The sequence below is a fragment of the Berkeleyomyces rouxiae genome (assembly GCF_048999995.1).
Source record: "Berkeleyomyces rouxiae strain 22BRR77 chromosome Unknown BrBRR77_ptg000012l, whole genome shotgun sequence".
NCBI classification, from domain to species: Eukaryota; Fungi; Ascomycota; class Sordariomycetes; order Microascales; family Ceratocystidaceae; genus Berkeleyomyces; species Berkeleyomyces rouxiae.
This window is the reverse complement of record NW_027396502.1, coordinates 716,044-730,434: the sequence shown is the minus strand read 5'-3', so window position 1 is coordinate 730,434 and position 14,391 is coordinate 716,044. Positions and strand designations below refer to the sequence as shown.

Genomic DNA, 14,391 nt, shown 5'->3' with positions numbered 1-14,391 from the left:
GCATACTGCATCAATGGTGGCATGCCATCTAACAAGATGAACTTCGTGCCAACTTCTCCTCTCATGCTTCAAGCCTTCACCTCCTTCTCATGGAGTGGCCGTCCATCAATGTCGGCCGACTTTACCGTGTCGAGCGAGTCCACAATCTTTGTCGTAATGTTTATGGGGAGCTTAAGTTCAGAGTCAACCGTAGTCGACCAGATCGCCGGTTGCATTTCAGGCACCTCCTCGTCCATTTTTGGCTCTTCAATCTCCTCAGACCTGACCGAAATGTCATCTTCGCGGGCAACCCGCCACACAACCTCCATGCGATCCAAAGCTCGGCTTCCCTTGGCTGAAGACCCACGGACGCCGTCCATGGCCTCCCAGGGCACTTCAAAGACGCCGCTTTTACCATTTCCCTCAAAAAAGGCATTGAACCAAACATAAGCCAGGGATGTCATGGCGTTGAAAGGAAGTGGTGACGGGGTAAAGCTGCGTCTTTCAAGCGAAACTTGGACGTCGTTGTTGTTGATGCGAATCGGAGTTTCTGGTCGGAATATCACAGCTGGACCCTCCGTTTTGGTCTTATCCTCAGAAGATGATCTGCTGTGGGCTCTGCTGACTTGGCTGATGACCGAGTTGCCAGGTGACGATATAATACTCGCGCTCTCTGACTTGGAAGTAAAGGAAGAGGCAAGTGCCTGGAAGAAACTAATGTTTCCAAAGGCAGCGCCGAACCAAGTTTTGCTAGTCTTTTGGTTGTATTCCTGCCAAGCTGTACCGCTGCTGCCTCCAGGATGGCTTGTCCGGGGGACAATATGAGGTCTAATGGGCTCGTCAAAAGTGGCAGGCTTCTGGCGGAAGCCTGCTCTGTCGTCTCTTGCAAGGTAATCAACGACCGTCCGCTCGTTTCTTTTAAATCGGTGAACGACTTCAATCTCTTTGCCCTCATTGGCGTATGCTTTGACTTCAAGTTTGACGCCCGGCTTCAAGCCCCACGTCCGGATCTCAACAATCTCGATGGCTCTATCAGTGTATCGCTTTCCACCCCGCGTCCACCTCTCGACATAGTCAATCCATCGAAGCTGGCTAGGAATAGAGACGCCTTCTCCATAGCCTTCTTTCATGCGTCGAGAGGTAAAGCGGTCAAGAGCTTGTTGGACCTGCCAACCGCATTCAGAGATGAGATAGCTGCAAGCAACACTGCCACTTCGGCCCTTTCCTGCTTTACAATGAATGACAACCACACGTCCATTTTCAGCTGGGCAGTCATCAGGCAAGCTAGACTTTGGATGGCCAGTAGATACAATAGCATTTGTAGGCTTTCCGCAGTCCTCTTTCAGCCAGTTTCTCATGCTGGCCATCATCAAGGGAATGAGTCGAAATGGTGGAGGCTGATGATCGGGCCATGGGTAATGGTGGATCCGGTTCTCAACTGCCTCATCGGGATACCCAGTGCCTTCAGCACGGAACTCCCAAATAGCCCAATTGTTTTGATGCCGTGATTTCAGAAAGGCGAGTAGCTGAGGAAGGGGGTTTCTGTAGGAGCTTTTGAAGACGTCTTGGGCAGGTCCGGAACTAGAATCATCTGTTAGAAGAAATACATTGGAGATGCAAGAAAAGCATGGAGAGACTCACGTCACTAAAATCTGGGGCGTAACATAGCAAAGGTCTAGGCCAGACTCCTCATGAAGAACACGAGGGCCAGCTACAAGCTTACGCAAAAACGGAGCCATATCTCGAGCAAGTTGTGAATGGGTGAGAACAAGAGTCGCTGTCTGTTCAAAGACACTCCAACCGTGAGTTAAAATAGACGAGGGTAGGAGACTAGTACCAGGTGATGAGGTCGTGAAATCAGCTTCAGGATGCAACTCTAGGTGTTCTTGAGACTGGAAGCAAATCTGAGGCTGGACAAGATTCTGTGTCTGATTTTGAGCCTGAATCGGAGGAGGGCTTGCTGTCTGTGGGACTGAAACGGAAGTTGGAAATGGCGGCTGGTTTGGGAGTAATAAGGGACTTTTGGCTGGGGCAGAGGAAGTGTTCATATATCGGAGTCCACAGTCCCAAATATCCCCGGAGGAGAGGAGCAAATGCCGTCGGGGTAAGGATACAGACCCCCATAGACTGGGGGTGTGGGGAGGGTAAAGAAGGCGAGAGGGGCGTGTGCGTCTTATCGTGTCAGCCAACCTGTTTTCTCCTTTGTTTATGCGTACGTGATTAGATCCCAGAGAACAAGGCCTTTGTTGAAACTTCTTTGTTCGGTGGATATCAATGATGGTGCATTACCAAGACGCAGAGAGACCAGGATGGGCCTGGATGGGTGGGACAAGCACCAGTAAAAGGGAAGCCCCAGAATGAAAGTTCCAGATCAGACACGATACCGGAAAACAGGGGCCTGCATGCCACTGCAGCTGCAATGGTAGGCTGACGGATGTGATGATGCAGAGTGGTGAGCGGGGGTCGAAAGACGGCGGTGATCCGAGCGGCCGGACCCCGGACGGCAGCGCAGGAGCACAAGGGCACGGCCGTTTTTTCGTTCGGTGCCACTCTAAAGAAGCACAAAGGGGGGATTCCAAGGGATCCGCCGTCGATTGGTAGACTCGCAAGATGGCTTAAGCCTAGACGATGGAGCAGAGATGCAACAGACAATCCGGTTGCTATGCAGCGAGGTTCCGGGAAGCCGGAGTTCCAGGATGCTGGTTCGAGCGGCTGCGGGAAGAGCAGATTGGAGGGGATACGACCAGGCCAGTCAATTGCGTGCGGCAAGGGCAAAGATCAGAACGAGAATGGCGAGGGGCCACAAGATGCAAAGAGAAAGAGAATTTTGCATCACTGGCTCCGGGTTCTTGTGGAAGTTGTAGTTAGTTTCGCAGGCAGGTACTTGGTACCCACCGGGAGGGACCAAGGAGGCCTCATGGCGCAGTTGCCGACTTGGGCGATTGAGCTATTTGAAAGAGGAGGGCGCACACTAGGAAGGCGCAGCGGCTACCGGACGCAGCTACGCTTTAACCGAGCGGCGGGTATTGCCGTGTTTTTGTTGTGATCAGCAAGACAGCCGGCAAGAAAGCCGACGGCAGCTGCGCGGCTTACTCAGCGAAGCTAGACCCGATGCATCTATAACTAACCAACTAACCCTACTTGTACTTGGGCTTCTTTAGCACCCTGTGAATGCGAATACAACCTCGGGAAATGCACTCCAGCAGTCGATCTCTGATGCCCGTGGTGCAGATCGGCGCTGTCGGGCTGTAGCCTCGGCCAATGCCCAGATATGCGGTAGTGATGCGATGTTTTGATACTGCAGCTAACTAGTGTTTTGGGGTTTGGCTGGAGCTCAGACCCCCGGGGCCGTGTAAGTGCCACTCGATGTAACTCTAACTGACCAGTACACGCCATAGTCACCGCATTGCACATGCGTATACTTTTGCGTACTTGTATGCTTCCTTGCTTGCTTGAAACCAAGTATGGAAAACCAAGCTCGCGGATCCCCATCACACCAACACCGAGCTGCTGCATGACAAGCCCCTACAAAAAGGCCTGGTTCGAAACGGAGAACAATCCAAGTTTTCCCTGTCTGTCTGTCTGTTTATCCGTCCATTCTATTCACCGCCTATTAAACTCACAGGTCCCAAAGTCTACTTGGAGAACTTGGATTATCTCACTGACTAGTCCGGGGTGACCATCCACACACAATCTTGTCTATGCGCTGCGTGTTTCTTGCATATCAATCTGTCAACACAACTAACTAGTCCATATCTACTTGTCTGCACATGAATACAAGATATCCATGCATGTGTATGTATGTATGTTCATACATGAATGTGCTACCCAGCATGCATGGCATCCCGGTCCCGGCCGTCCCGCCCCCGTCTTCGGCGCCGCTTCTTGGAAAGAAGAATAAAAGAAGAAGGCTGGCTTGGCCAGCACATACAGAAAGGCCCCACGACCCAAACAAGAGCCTCTCTGCTACATCCAAGTTGCACTAGTTAGACAGAGTCCCATCCCTGCCGCTGTAGAGTCCGCTACGACACAAATAGCAATCAAGTTGCATGTCTCCCCTTGTCAGGCAATAAAATCTTGTTCATCCCATCTCTTACTCACTCCCGCGCGAGTGAAAGTTCAGAAGACGATCCAACCAGGCCAAGCCACCAGCCACAGCAACTTGGTCTGATGCAAGGCGTGCATGGGCCGGGTTTGGGTTTGTCGAGCCCTCGTTGCGAGTTTCCGGCCGTAACAAACCCAGCTACTATTACACTATACTACACTTGACGGAGGAGCGGTCTGTCTCAGTGCAGACGCCCGAGGCCACGGTTAAGGCTGTGTGTATTAAGAAGCCAACATATGCCATGCCACCCTTGTGCTACACGGGATCATCTAATCCTAACCCCGACACCACGGACGACATCTCTGACAGACAGCACACTGTAAGTTGGGCTTGATGTGAAGCACATGTGTACTTGGACCGGGATTCACTGAACATCATGTATGTTGCTGTGCTATACAGATCAATTATCTTGTCGATTTCGAGCTCTACAGAAAAGACGGCAACGGAAAAAAAAAAACTCTGCTCTCCTGCCTCTCCCCCCTCCCGTGTAAGGAATCCAATCCCACCCAAGAGAACAACAAGGGGCTTGTCAGGAAACACGGCGACCTTGTGATCCTTTTTCGTTCTCTTTTTTTCATGTGAGCTTCCGCTCGGCCACACACCCTTCCCTCCCCTTCCCTCCTGATCCCAAGAAAAAAAAAGATCAAAGCCGGTGATATCCTGGCCACACGCCAACGCACACCCACCCGCTTGTGTCTGCCCCACGCCGTTTGCCAGCAGAATAGAGACGAGGAGGAAGAAGCGGAGGAAGCCAGATCTTGGCTTCATGCAAATGCCTGTCTAAACATAATGAATCTCGCCATACCTGCATGTGAGAAGCGCAAACCAACTGTCTGACTTGTGCAAATGGGAGAAGCTCGGACAGCATGGCGCGTCGACGCCGTTATATACATGTGACAACTGTCTCTAGCTATAGACAAGCAAATGCACAGGTCAAAGCATATCTCACTACAAAGAGGCGTGCCTGTGTCATGCAGCTCGGGTCCGATGCTCTCCCCATGCGGATAGGCTGTTACAGATAAGGGCACTTGTGGAAGTCGTAAATAGCCAAACTCGTATGTATGCCTGTATGCTCACTCTTGTAAATCACAGGGGGGACAAAAGTATTGTAATACAAAGGGCCGACTCTTCCACCCCGTCTTCTCAAATGCCGCCTGTATGTGGCCTGGCTTATCCATAGTTCTTCATACATATGTAAATAGGGTCCTAAACAAACGTTGTTACATGTCCTCGTCGATATTTCCCTTTCATCAACCACATGTCACGGCCCAGACATACGTTGCACACACTCTTGAATGACAAGACAAAAAGGTCCTATTCTGTTGCCTCCATACTTGCTTCTTCTTATTCTAACCCATCTTATGTTTCGATTTTTAGTTGTGTACGTTTACCCAGACTTGCACTTAAGATATGATCATATGTGAAGTGTGGGATTTCCAAGAGACACTATATGACATGGCCCGAATCGGCTTGGTTTGGCCCGGCTCCATGTAACTCGATTCACCCGTTTATGGCCATCACGCATTTACGACGACTTCTTGGGGGCAGACGCACCGCCAACGTACTTGGAAATGTCGGTGGCAGCGTAGAACTGCTGGGTCACAGACTTGGCCGTCTCCCAGCCTTGACGAACACCCGGGGGAGTTCCCTGGTATGCCATCTTGGAGTCGATTTGAGTGGTCAGAGAGGTAAAGAGTGACTGCAGATGCATGCTCTGGCTGTAGCGGACGCGGATGAAAGCAGTGTACACGGTGATGAGGACCCATGACCAGCGGCGGAAGAAAAGGGCGTAAAAGGCTAGCTCCACCCAGAGGGCAATCTCAAAGCGGGCGACAAGAGCCATGGAGGCATCGTAGTGGGAGTTGACAAACGACTTCAGCATGGTACTGTAGCGCTCGGCAGCAGGGTTGGGCTGGACTTTGGAGCCGGGGGTGGTGTCAGATGAGGTGATGACGGTGGGGGGGTAGACAGTAGGCAGGATGTTGGTGCGCAGATAGGTAGCAACGTGGAACACCGAGTAGACAAAGTAGGGCAGCAGGGCCAGGGTGAAATGGGGCATCAGGAACCACACAACGGACATGACTACAGATGGCAGTTAGCAAATCACTCTATGTTGTCTGGAGCTCTGTCAGTGTGCCGGCTTACTCATGTACTGGACATTTTCGTCGCCGACAATGGCCATGACGCCGCTAGGGGCACGTGAACCGAGCTTCTGGCGAGCCAAAAAGCTCTTGTACACGACAATGCTGTAGGTTAGAATAGCCGACAGGAAGCTCACGCGGTAGGAGAAGCGTGCGAAGCTGCCAGAGTTGTTGAACTTGATGAACTGAAAAAAGTACAGCAGACCATTGAAGATGAGCATGACGTGGCTATGAGAGGGCAGCGAGTTAGCATGTCTGTCGCAAGCAGGCAGATTGTAATGGCTGTACAGCGGCCGAGAGCCGGCGGCCTTCCGGTCAGACCAGAAGGCCTGTGGTGGGCCAGGCTGGCACGAGGTGAGAATGGGCTGGATATGGCAGATCAGGCGGCAGGTGGCTCGTAGCTTGAGCAGGTGACAGTGGCTCTCGTGGTAGCAGAAAGAGATGAAGCGGGGGAGGGGCACAGTCACTGCGCTGAGCCAAGTGCATCAGAACAACGGCGATGGCTGCTTTGAGCTAGAAGGCTGAAGGAGGAGCAGGGAGTAGAATCGGAGTGTATACATACCCAGAAAACCAGGCGACTGTAGACCGGAGACAAGCAGGTTAGCAGCGGCGATCAGGATGGACGTTGGGGTTGAGATTTCGTGACATACACTGGAGGGTCTTGGCCAGCTCTTGGAAACGCTCGGCCAGAGGCTTTTCTGTCGACGCAGGAGGAGCCATGATGGTGCAATAGTTGATTGTGAGGGGGAGGATGAGTCGGGGAAGCTTTGGGCGGCGCGACGATGACGAGGCGGAGGTTTGTAGAAGTCGAGGAAAAGAAGAGCAACAAGTGGCAGATGCTGCAGGGCGATCGGTGGAAAGTGGGCGGAGACGAGCCACAAGATAAGCTTTTGCTGCCCAAAACAAGAAGGGGTCAAGCTAGCTGAGAAATTGCGTTGACAGGGCTAAAAAGGGAAAAGCAGAAAAAAAAAAGAACGAGAAAAAAGAAACCCCAGATGATGAATGCTTTGGGTGGATGGGGGAAAAAATCTCAAGAAGAATTACGAGGAAGCCAGGCGAAGAAAAGAAAGAGGACACCAAATTTTCACGACAGCAGAGAACAGAGAGGGGAAGACGCCAAAGGCAGCAGTTGCACCACGCAAACGTGAAGCCAGCATTTGCAGCAGTTGCAGCAGTTGCAGCCGGTGCCTGCCCCAGGTTCTACTGTCCCTTCCCTTCCCTTTCTGTCCCTTTGCCTTTGTCTTTGCCCTTGGTGTGCCCCGGAAACAGCTGGGACATGGCCCGAAGAACAGCCAGCCAAAAGTCTGCTGACTCCCGAGCTCGCCGTAGCGTGGGCTCTGCCTTACTGCGCGGCACACGGGTGTCTACATAGTTTTAGCGGCTACCCCTCCATGTCCGGCGTGCTGTTTGCAGCCAGCATTTGTCTTCGTCGCCGCTTCATTTCCACGCGTTATCCCTCGATCACAGCAAAAGCAAGAGCCTCTCCCTGATACGCAGGCACTGGATTTGGCATCCAAGAGAACGCAGAAGTTACTCTAGTTGGTTGCTTGCCACTTGCTACTTGCTACTTGCTACTTGCTACTTGCTACTTGCTACTTGCTACTTGCTACTTGTAGCCTCTACAACTTGCGCAGCTCCGAGTGGGTCCACCTCAGCTCTCGTGGTGCCTCCAAATCGAAGCTAAGCTTGGTGATAGCTTGTATCGTTGCCGACGCTAGTTCCACCGCGCACTGTGCCCGTGTATCGCTGACCGCCTACATACACAGTGTCGTTTAGATGTGGCGCACACTCTCGCTAAATGTAGCTGAGGTGGGAGGTCTCAGATTGTTCGGGATGAGCTTGAGCGTGGCGCATGCTTTGATTTGGGCAAGACTTACATATATCTAAGTTAACTATGTACATACATACATTGGCTAATGCATCTTGCGCCCACGGCGGCCTCGATCCTTGGAATACGGGTGCCAGTATGGATCCTGCCCAGACGGCCCCGACGGCGGTCCGTGGCCGTGTCCATGTCCATGTCCATGTCGCGGCCGCTCGCGATTCCGCCGGCCTCCGCCCGGGCCGCGGCTCCCGCCGCCATCGTTAAGCTCGGCAATGGGCTCCTCCACCTCCTCCTCGTACTCGGCATACTCGTCACGCATGTACTTGTCAACCTCTGCCGCTTCCTGTTTAGAGTTCTCGGCAGAAAATAGAAAGCGGGTTGTCCCGTCGCCCGAGCCCACGTTGCTGCTGCGTGGCCCTGACGGCGGCGTGTTGGCTGCAAATGCGTCCGACGCCATGTTGCTTTCAGTGTCACAGACACCACATCGTGATGCGTAGCGCTCCAGGTCGGCGCTGGCTTCAACTTCCTCGTTGATTTTGATCTTGATGGCCAGGAACTGGTTCAGGTCAAACTGCGCCCCCAGCAGCGTCATCTTGTGATTTTGTGTGTATAAATCGAGCATGTCGAGCATGGTCTCCACCACATCTGCTCTTCGTGTGTGGAGCCGAGACACATTTGCTTCCTTGACAATGGAGGCGTATTGGCCTGTGACAAGCGTCGTGAGCTCTAGCGTCGCAAGTACCATGACGTAGGTGCCTTGCTTGATTGGGACGAATGTCTTGTACATGTCCATAAGCATGCTATATGCGGTAGCAAAGAATGCCTGTCCCTCCGGGTTGTCTGGGACTAGAGAACGACACACTTTGGCGAGGTGTTTCTGAGGATGCCGGACTCGGAAGTTGAAGCCCACTGTTTCCAAGATTGTCCGTTCAAGGGAGATGATGTTCATTGACGGCCTTTCGAGAGACTACCACCAGGTCACTGAGTCAGTATCATTACACTCAACAGGACTTTTCACGTATCCAAAAACACACACCTTGTCGTCTGGCGTTATGGGGTGCTCGGGTGACTTGAGATTATGCGCGGTGCATAGGATATCCCGCGACTTTTTCATGGTGTCTTCAACTTTGCAGGCAACAAACAGTGCCGCCAAAGCCACGTCATGGTAGTTGTGTTCCGGTGAAGTGAGCCGAGATCGATGGAAATAGCACGCCGCCGTGTCGAATGTGCGAACTGGTCTTTTAAAGATTCACGTGCAATGTTAGTCGAGGGGAGCAAGACACGCGGAATCCAGGCTCACAGAGGCCTGCCCAAGACTCACAGTTGTAGCGCTAGTCTGACTTTATCAATCACCTGTACGCCTTGTATTCTCAAGGCCTCTTCATTATGCGCCGAGTCCGCCGCCTCGCGCGCCTGCTTCTGCACGTGTTGCTGCAAAAGGTACTGCGTCGGCACCACGTTGCGATCGGGGATTGGGCCCTTGAACGGCTCAACATCGCCTATTATCGTCTGCACCTCGGGCTCGGGCGTGGGTGGGCGAGCATTGGGATGCTTTGGTTTCGTCAGTGGTCTGATTTTGTTTGGATTCGGCCTGTGAGGCGAGTTCTGCAGGCGTGGGTTGCCGCCGATGGGCCGCGACGTCGGTGCGTGGTTCCCTCCGCCGAAACTGCGGCTGCCGCGACCACCGCCACCGCTGCCGTTGTAGTTTACCGCGTTGGGGCCGGTGGGAACGGATTTGGGGCCGGCGCGGGAGCCATACGACGGCATTGTGGGCGTTCTTGCAGACTGGTCAGCGGAATGAGAATGGCGCCGTGGTTTGGATGTCGTGAGAGTTCCTGGGGATTGTCGGCGAGTTGTTCTTGTGAATCTCTCCGGGGGTGTGTGCTAGAGGATCATAGATATTGCAACACTTGCTAGCCAAAGTAACGTCATAAACGCGACGTGCCACAAAAGACGTTTATTTTCTTCATGACGATTCTAGCTAGGGTTTCAATGGCAGATTTAGGGTCTAACATATAGCACAACCACTGAGCCACATGCCAACGCCACACATGGACAATGCGCCACCAGACAGCAACAATGGAATGGATCCAGGAAATAGACAGAGCCTATCGCCAAGTGACGTCTCGATCGCTTCAAGCTTGTAGACCAACAAGAAATATCTTGGCAAACCCTTTCCTCTTTTTATTCTAATACATACATATTGCTTCATATTCTCGCGGCCACCATAGTACTGTTACATCGATCTTCTCCTACGTGACTCTTTGTGTGAAGTCTTTACAAACATGCGCTCACAGCTTCTCGCCAGCGCCATTTACGCGCTCTGGGCTTCCGGCGCGGCCTCGGCGACACGCATCAAATCTTTGGTTGGGAGAGGCGATGACACGCCTCTTCCCGTGGTGATTTGGCACGGTAAGCATCCGTCTATTGGACCCGGCCGCCCAGAAAGCACGCCTGCTAACCCAGCCGCATTCCTTCAGGCCTCGGCGACGCCTACAACGCCGAGGGCTTGCAGAACGTTGGCGAGCTGATTGAGAGCGTGCACCCCGGCACTTTTGTGTACTACATCCAGCTCGGGGCCGACGGCAACGAAGACCGCTCGGCGACCTTTCTGGGCAATGTCAGCGCGCAGGTGGAGCAGGTCTGCGAAGCGCTGGCCAACCACCCGATTCTCTCGACGGCACCGGCCATTGACGCCCTCGGCTTCTCGCAGGGCGGCGCCTTTCTGCGCGGCTACGTCGAGCGCTGCAACACGCCACCTGTCCGCAGCCTCGTGACCTTTGGCTCGCCGCACAACGGAATCACGCGCTTCCGCGACTGCGGCCACGCCGACTTTGTCTGCAAAGGCGCCATGGCCATGCTGCGCTTCAACACCTGGTCCAACTTTGTGCAGTCGCGCCTGGTCCCGGCCCAGTACTTCCGCGATCCCGAGGACTACGACAACTACCTGGAATCGTCAAACTTCCTGGCTGACGTCAACAATGAGCGCGGGAACAAGAAGGCGTCGTACAGGGCAAACCTGGCGTCGCTGACCAACCTTGCTCTCTACATGTTTGGCAACGACACGGTTCTGATTCCCAAGGAGACGGCCTGGTTTGAGGAGGTTGACGGCGCGGAAAATGTGCCCCTTCGTGCCCGCAAGCTGTACACGGAGGACTGGCTTGGCCTGCGGGAGCTGGACCGCAAGGGCAGCTTGAAATTCCGCACGGTTCCTGGCGAACACATGCGCATCTCCGAGGACGAGATCAAGGAGGCTGTTAGTGACTTTTTCGGTCCTTTCGATCGCAAGTTTGTAGCCGAGGGTAGCGTTAGCGCAGGCGAGCTGTAGATACAGTCCAAGCAGAATGGCCATGCAAGGAATCTGTAGTGGTTATTTCAAGGCCAACATCATGTATCCCACACAATAGAATATGCCTCCCAAGGGTAGCCATGACCCTTAGAGCTATCCCTCTTATTACTTCTATCACATGGCGTTATAGACACGGGTATCGTTATGCAGGTAGTTGTGTGCAAATTGTCGCTAATTCTACATGAAGCCATTCTATAAGCTTCTTTAATCGTACAGAATGATTCCTTCTGGCCTCCCTTCCCCTCAGTCTTGTATCCCCAAGACCAGCTCTCTCTCTTTTCTCGATTGATGCAGCGTAACCAGCAGCTTGACTAAAGCAGAGCAGTGCTCCCCGACACACTGTGGATGTACCTTCAACAAGAGATTGAGCTGCTTTTTACACAATCTCGCCAATGTCGATGTACGGGGCCTTCCACGGTCCTGCGCTCTTGGTGTACATGTCGCTGGGCACGGGCACATTATCGCCCGGGCTGTACAGATACCACGCCTTGAGGGCGTTCATGGCAGCCTTCTGGCGGGCTTCGTATTGGCTTGAGCCAATGCCCTCGCCAAGCTTATCCGTGCCGCTGTAGATGCCGACGACAAAGACGGGCGTGCGCGACGTGCGGCCCGTCTCGCTCTCCATGCGCGCAACGGGCGGCTCGAAGCCCTCGCGGGCACACAACTTGGCTAGCTCCATGGTGGGGATGCGGAACGAGAACATCTTGTCAACCGGCAGCGTGCGCGAGAGCAGGTGGCTGCGCACAAAGGACTTGGCGGCATCGCGGCCGCGGTGGATGTAGATGCCGCCCACCACAGCCTGCACAAAGCCCGCCATGGCCTGCGCGCGCACATTCATCCACGCCCTGCGCTGGTCCTCGACAATCTCGCGCGGCAGCTTGCCGGCCTCGGAGGCGGCGGGCGACGCGGCGTCCTTCTCCTTGGACGGAACGGCGTCACCAAATACGTCGTCCAGAACCGCTCTGCTACTGACACTGCGGCGCCAGTTGTACTTTTCCGCATACGATGCCTCCTTGCGCACGTAGCCCCAGGTGCGCTGCTTGACACTCTTGGCCGGGTCCGTCGAGAATTGGAGTAGACCGGGGTCGACTTCACCACCAGGTTCCGAGGCACTCTCGACACCCCACTGGCGGGCTACTAGCGACAGGGCCTCGGAGCCTGAGTAGCCACGCATGACTTCGTATAATACCAACATGGGCAGACGCGGGTATTTGCAAACCAGGAACTCGGACAGGTGGTAGCTGATGATGGTGTTGCCGAGGTAGGCAAGGTTGACGTTGTTGAACTTGGGGTTCTCATCGGCCGAGGGGTCGACCAGGGCACGAGCCAGAGTGTGGATGGAGAACTTGTCCGAGAGGCCGAGACGGGCATGTAGGGCATGCAGCTTTGCAGACTTCAGGGCCGCACTGGGCGGCGGCGAGGGGAATGGGCTGGTGGCATCGGGCGAGACTCCGTCAGCGTTGGCGCCAATGACGGGCCGGACGTCTTCGAATGTTGGCAGCGGGGCGGCGGCGGCAGCAGGAGCCTCGGCATCGAGAGCGGCGGCGTCGGCAGATGGCGGCGGGGCGGAGGTCGATGACTGGAAGCGGACGAACTGCGCGACCGCTGGCGAGCCCAGAGAGCGGGCGGCCGAGCCAGGGCCGGCCGAGACCAATTGGCCGGCCAATTGCTGGATTCTTAAGCGCTTCATCATGTTTGCCGGCAAGATGCACGCGGACGGAGCCGGGACGTTGGCTTGGTGGGAGGAACGGCGTTTGAGTGAAGAAAAAAAAGAAATTGTATTTTTTTTCCAAGCCTTGTCCGTGATTGAGGGCACGGAGACAGCAAAAAACAATTAAAAAAAGAAAAAAAAAAGCTGAAGCTCCCTGCTTCTTCCCTTGCGGCTGGTCTTCGGCACAGAGAAAAATGTGCCGGCGTGGGTTTGTTTGCGAGTACGTGAGAAAAATTCAAGACGAAACCTTTTGAGACTGGCCTTCGTCTCCGTGGGACCTTGGGAAAAAAAAAAAGGTGCCCCCAATACTGCCACTGCCTCCAAAAGACGCTCAAACAGCCCACCAAGGCTGGCAGCTGGACGCAAGGCTCCCGCAGGCCACAGAGGGGAAAGGCCCAGCGAGACCCGCTACAGTTCTGCCGGGGCTTAGCCGCGACGTACCCTCGGGTCCAGCTTCAGCATCCCAGCTCTTCGCCTTCACGCAACAGACGGTCCGCGAGAGAGCACAATAGCCTCGAGGTCATACCGGATTACTTTTTTCTTCTCACTCATCCCTGCATACTACTTCTGTCACAATGGTGAGTCCGCGCTGCACCCCAATTGCGCCTCTTCGTTTCATGCGCTAACTGCTTTCTAGGGCGGCGGAGGAAAAGTCCCGTGAGTACAACCCACACATATACACACGCCGAGCTCCGGCTCCAAGCCCGCTCTAACCGTCTCTCCAACCTCCAGCTACCCCAAGCACGTCTGGTCGCCTTCCGGTGGCTGGTACTGCCAGCCGGCCAACTGGAAAGCCAACACGGCCATCATGGGCGCCGTCATCCTGGGCACCGTGGCCATTGCGTGGAACGTGAGCGCTGAGCGCGAGATCCGCTTCAAGAAGCCCGAGCCCGACCGCTTCTACCCCAGCCGATAGTAAGCCGTCCTCTGCACTGTTACACGCGCGCGCCCAGCCAGTCTAGAAACGTCTTGTACTAACGCACCTTGCTCGCTTGCTTGTAGCTGGACCAGACAGTTGAGAGAGTGGGACGCCGAGGATAAGGCGGCGGCGGCAGCAAAGAAGGACTGAGCAGGCTTTCTCGCTCGCCCGCTCTTCCTCTTTTACCCCCTGTCTAGGTTTCTCCGCATACCACACGATACGCCTCTTTGACCTCAATTTCATAGCGAACCGAAAACGACAGCACCGCCCCAAGACGTACCAGACGTGCCGGGCCACCACATGTACAGAATATAAACCACTATTACAGATCTTGCCGAATGAATGAATTGCGCGCTTTCGGC

At 54.4% G+C, this 14,391-nt stretch overlaps 6 protein-coding genes across 6 annotated transcripts; 2 read left to right on the top strand and 4 right to left on the bottom strand.

The window, feature by feature from the left end:
• Positions 1-68: 68 nt before the first annotated feature.
• Positions 69-2,027, bottom strand: BROUX77_007491 (uncharacterized protein; the record flags this gene model as incomplete). Its single annotated transcript, XM_073752591.1, has 2 exons — positions 69-1,560; positions 1,621-2,027. The coding sequence occupies 2 exons, from the start codon at positions 2,025-2,027 to the stop codon at positions 69-71; spliced, it is 1,899 nt and encodes a 632-aa protein (XP_073601784.1).
• A 3,582-nt stretch (positions 2,028-5,609) lies between these two features.
• Positions 5,610-6,945, bottom strand: BROUX77_007490 (uncharacterized protein; the record flags this gene model as incomplete). The annotated part of the gene is made up of 4 exons (XM_073752590.1): positions 5,610-6,166; positions 6,230-6,453; positions 6,788-6,803; positions 6,876-6,945. The coding sequence occupies 4 exons, from the start codon at positions 6,943-6,945 to the stop codon at positions 5,610-5,612; spliced, it is 867 nt and encodes a 288-aa protein (XP_073601783.1).
• Positions 6,946-8,138: 1,193 nt separating this feature from the next.
• Positions 8,139-9,817, bottom strand: BROUX77_007489 (uncharacterized protein; the record flags this gene model as incomplete). The annotated part of the gene is made up of 3 exons (XM_073752589.1): positions 8,139-9,017; positions 9,087-9,288; positions 9,372-9,817. 3 exons carry the CDS (start codon positions 9,815-9,817, stop codon positions 8,139-8,141), a joined length of 1,527 nt encoding a protein of 508 aa, XP_073601782.1.
• A 518-nt stretch (positions 9,818-10,335) lies between these two features.
• BROUX77_007488 (uncharacterized protein) lies at positions 10,336-11,378 on the top strand (the record flags this gene model as incomplete). The annotated part of the gene is made up of 2 exons (XM_073752588.1): positions 10,336-10,462; positions 10,531-11,378. The coding sequence occupies 2 exons, from the start codon at positions 10,336-10,338 to the stop codon at positions 11,376-11,378; spliced, it is 975 nt and encodes a 324-aa protein (XP_073601781.1).
• A 397-nt stretch (positions 11,379-11,775) lies between these two features.
• BROUX77_007487 (uncharacterized protein) lies at positions 11,776-13,092 on the bottom strand (the record flags this gene model as incomplete). Its single annotated transcript, XM_073752587.1, has 1 exon — positions 11,776-13,092. One exon carries the CDS (start codon positions 13,090-13,092, stop codon positions 11,776-11,778), a length of 1,317 nt encoding a protein of 438 aa, XP_073601780.1.
• Positions 13,093-13,685: 593 nt separating this feature from the next.
• Positions 13,686-14,179, top strand: BROUX77_007486 (uncharacterized protein; the record flags this gene model as incomplete). The annotated part of the gene is made up of 4 exons (XM_073752586.1): positions 13,686-13,688; positions 13,748-13,767; positions 13,843-14,025; positions 14,113-14,179. The coding sequence occupies 4 exons, from the start codon at positions 13,686-13,688 to the stop codon at positions 14,177-14,179; spliced, it is 273 nt and encodes a 90-aa protein (XP_073601779.1).
• Between the last annotated feature and the right edge of the window lie 212 nt (positions 14,180-14,391).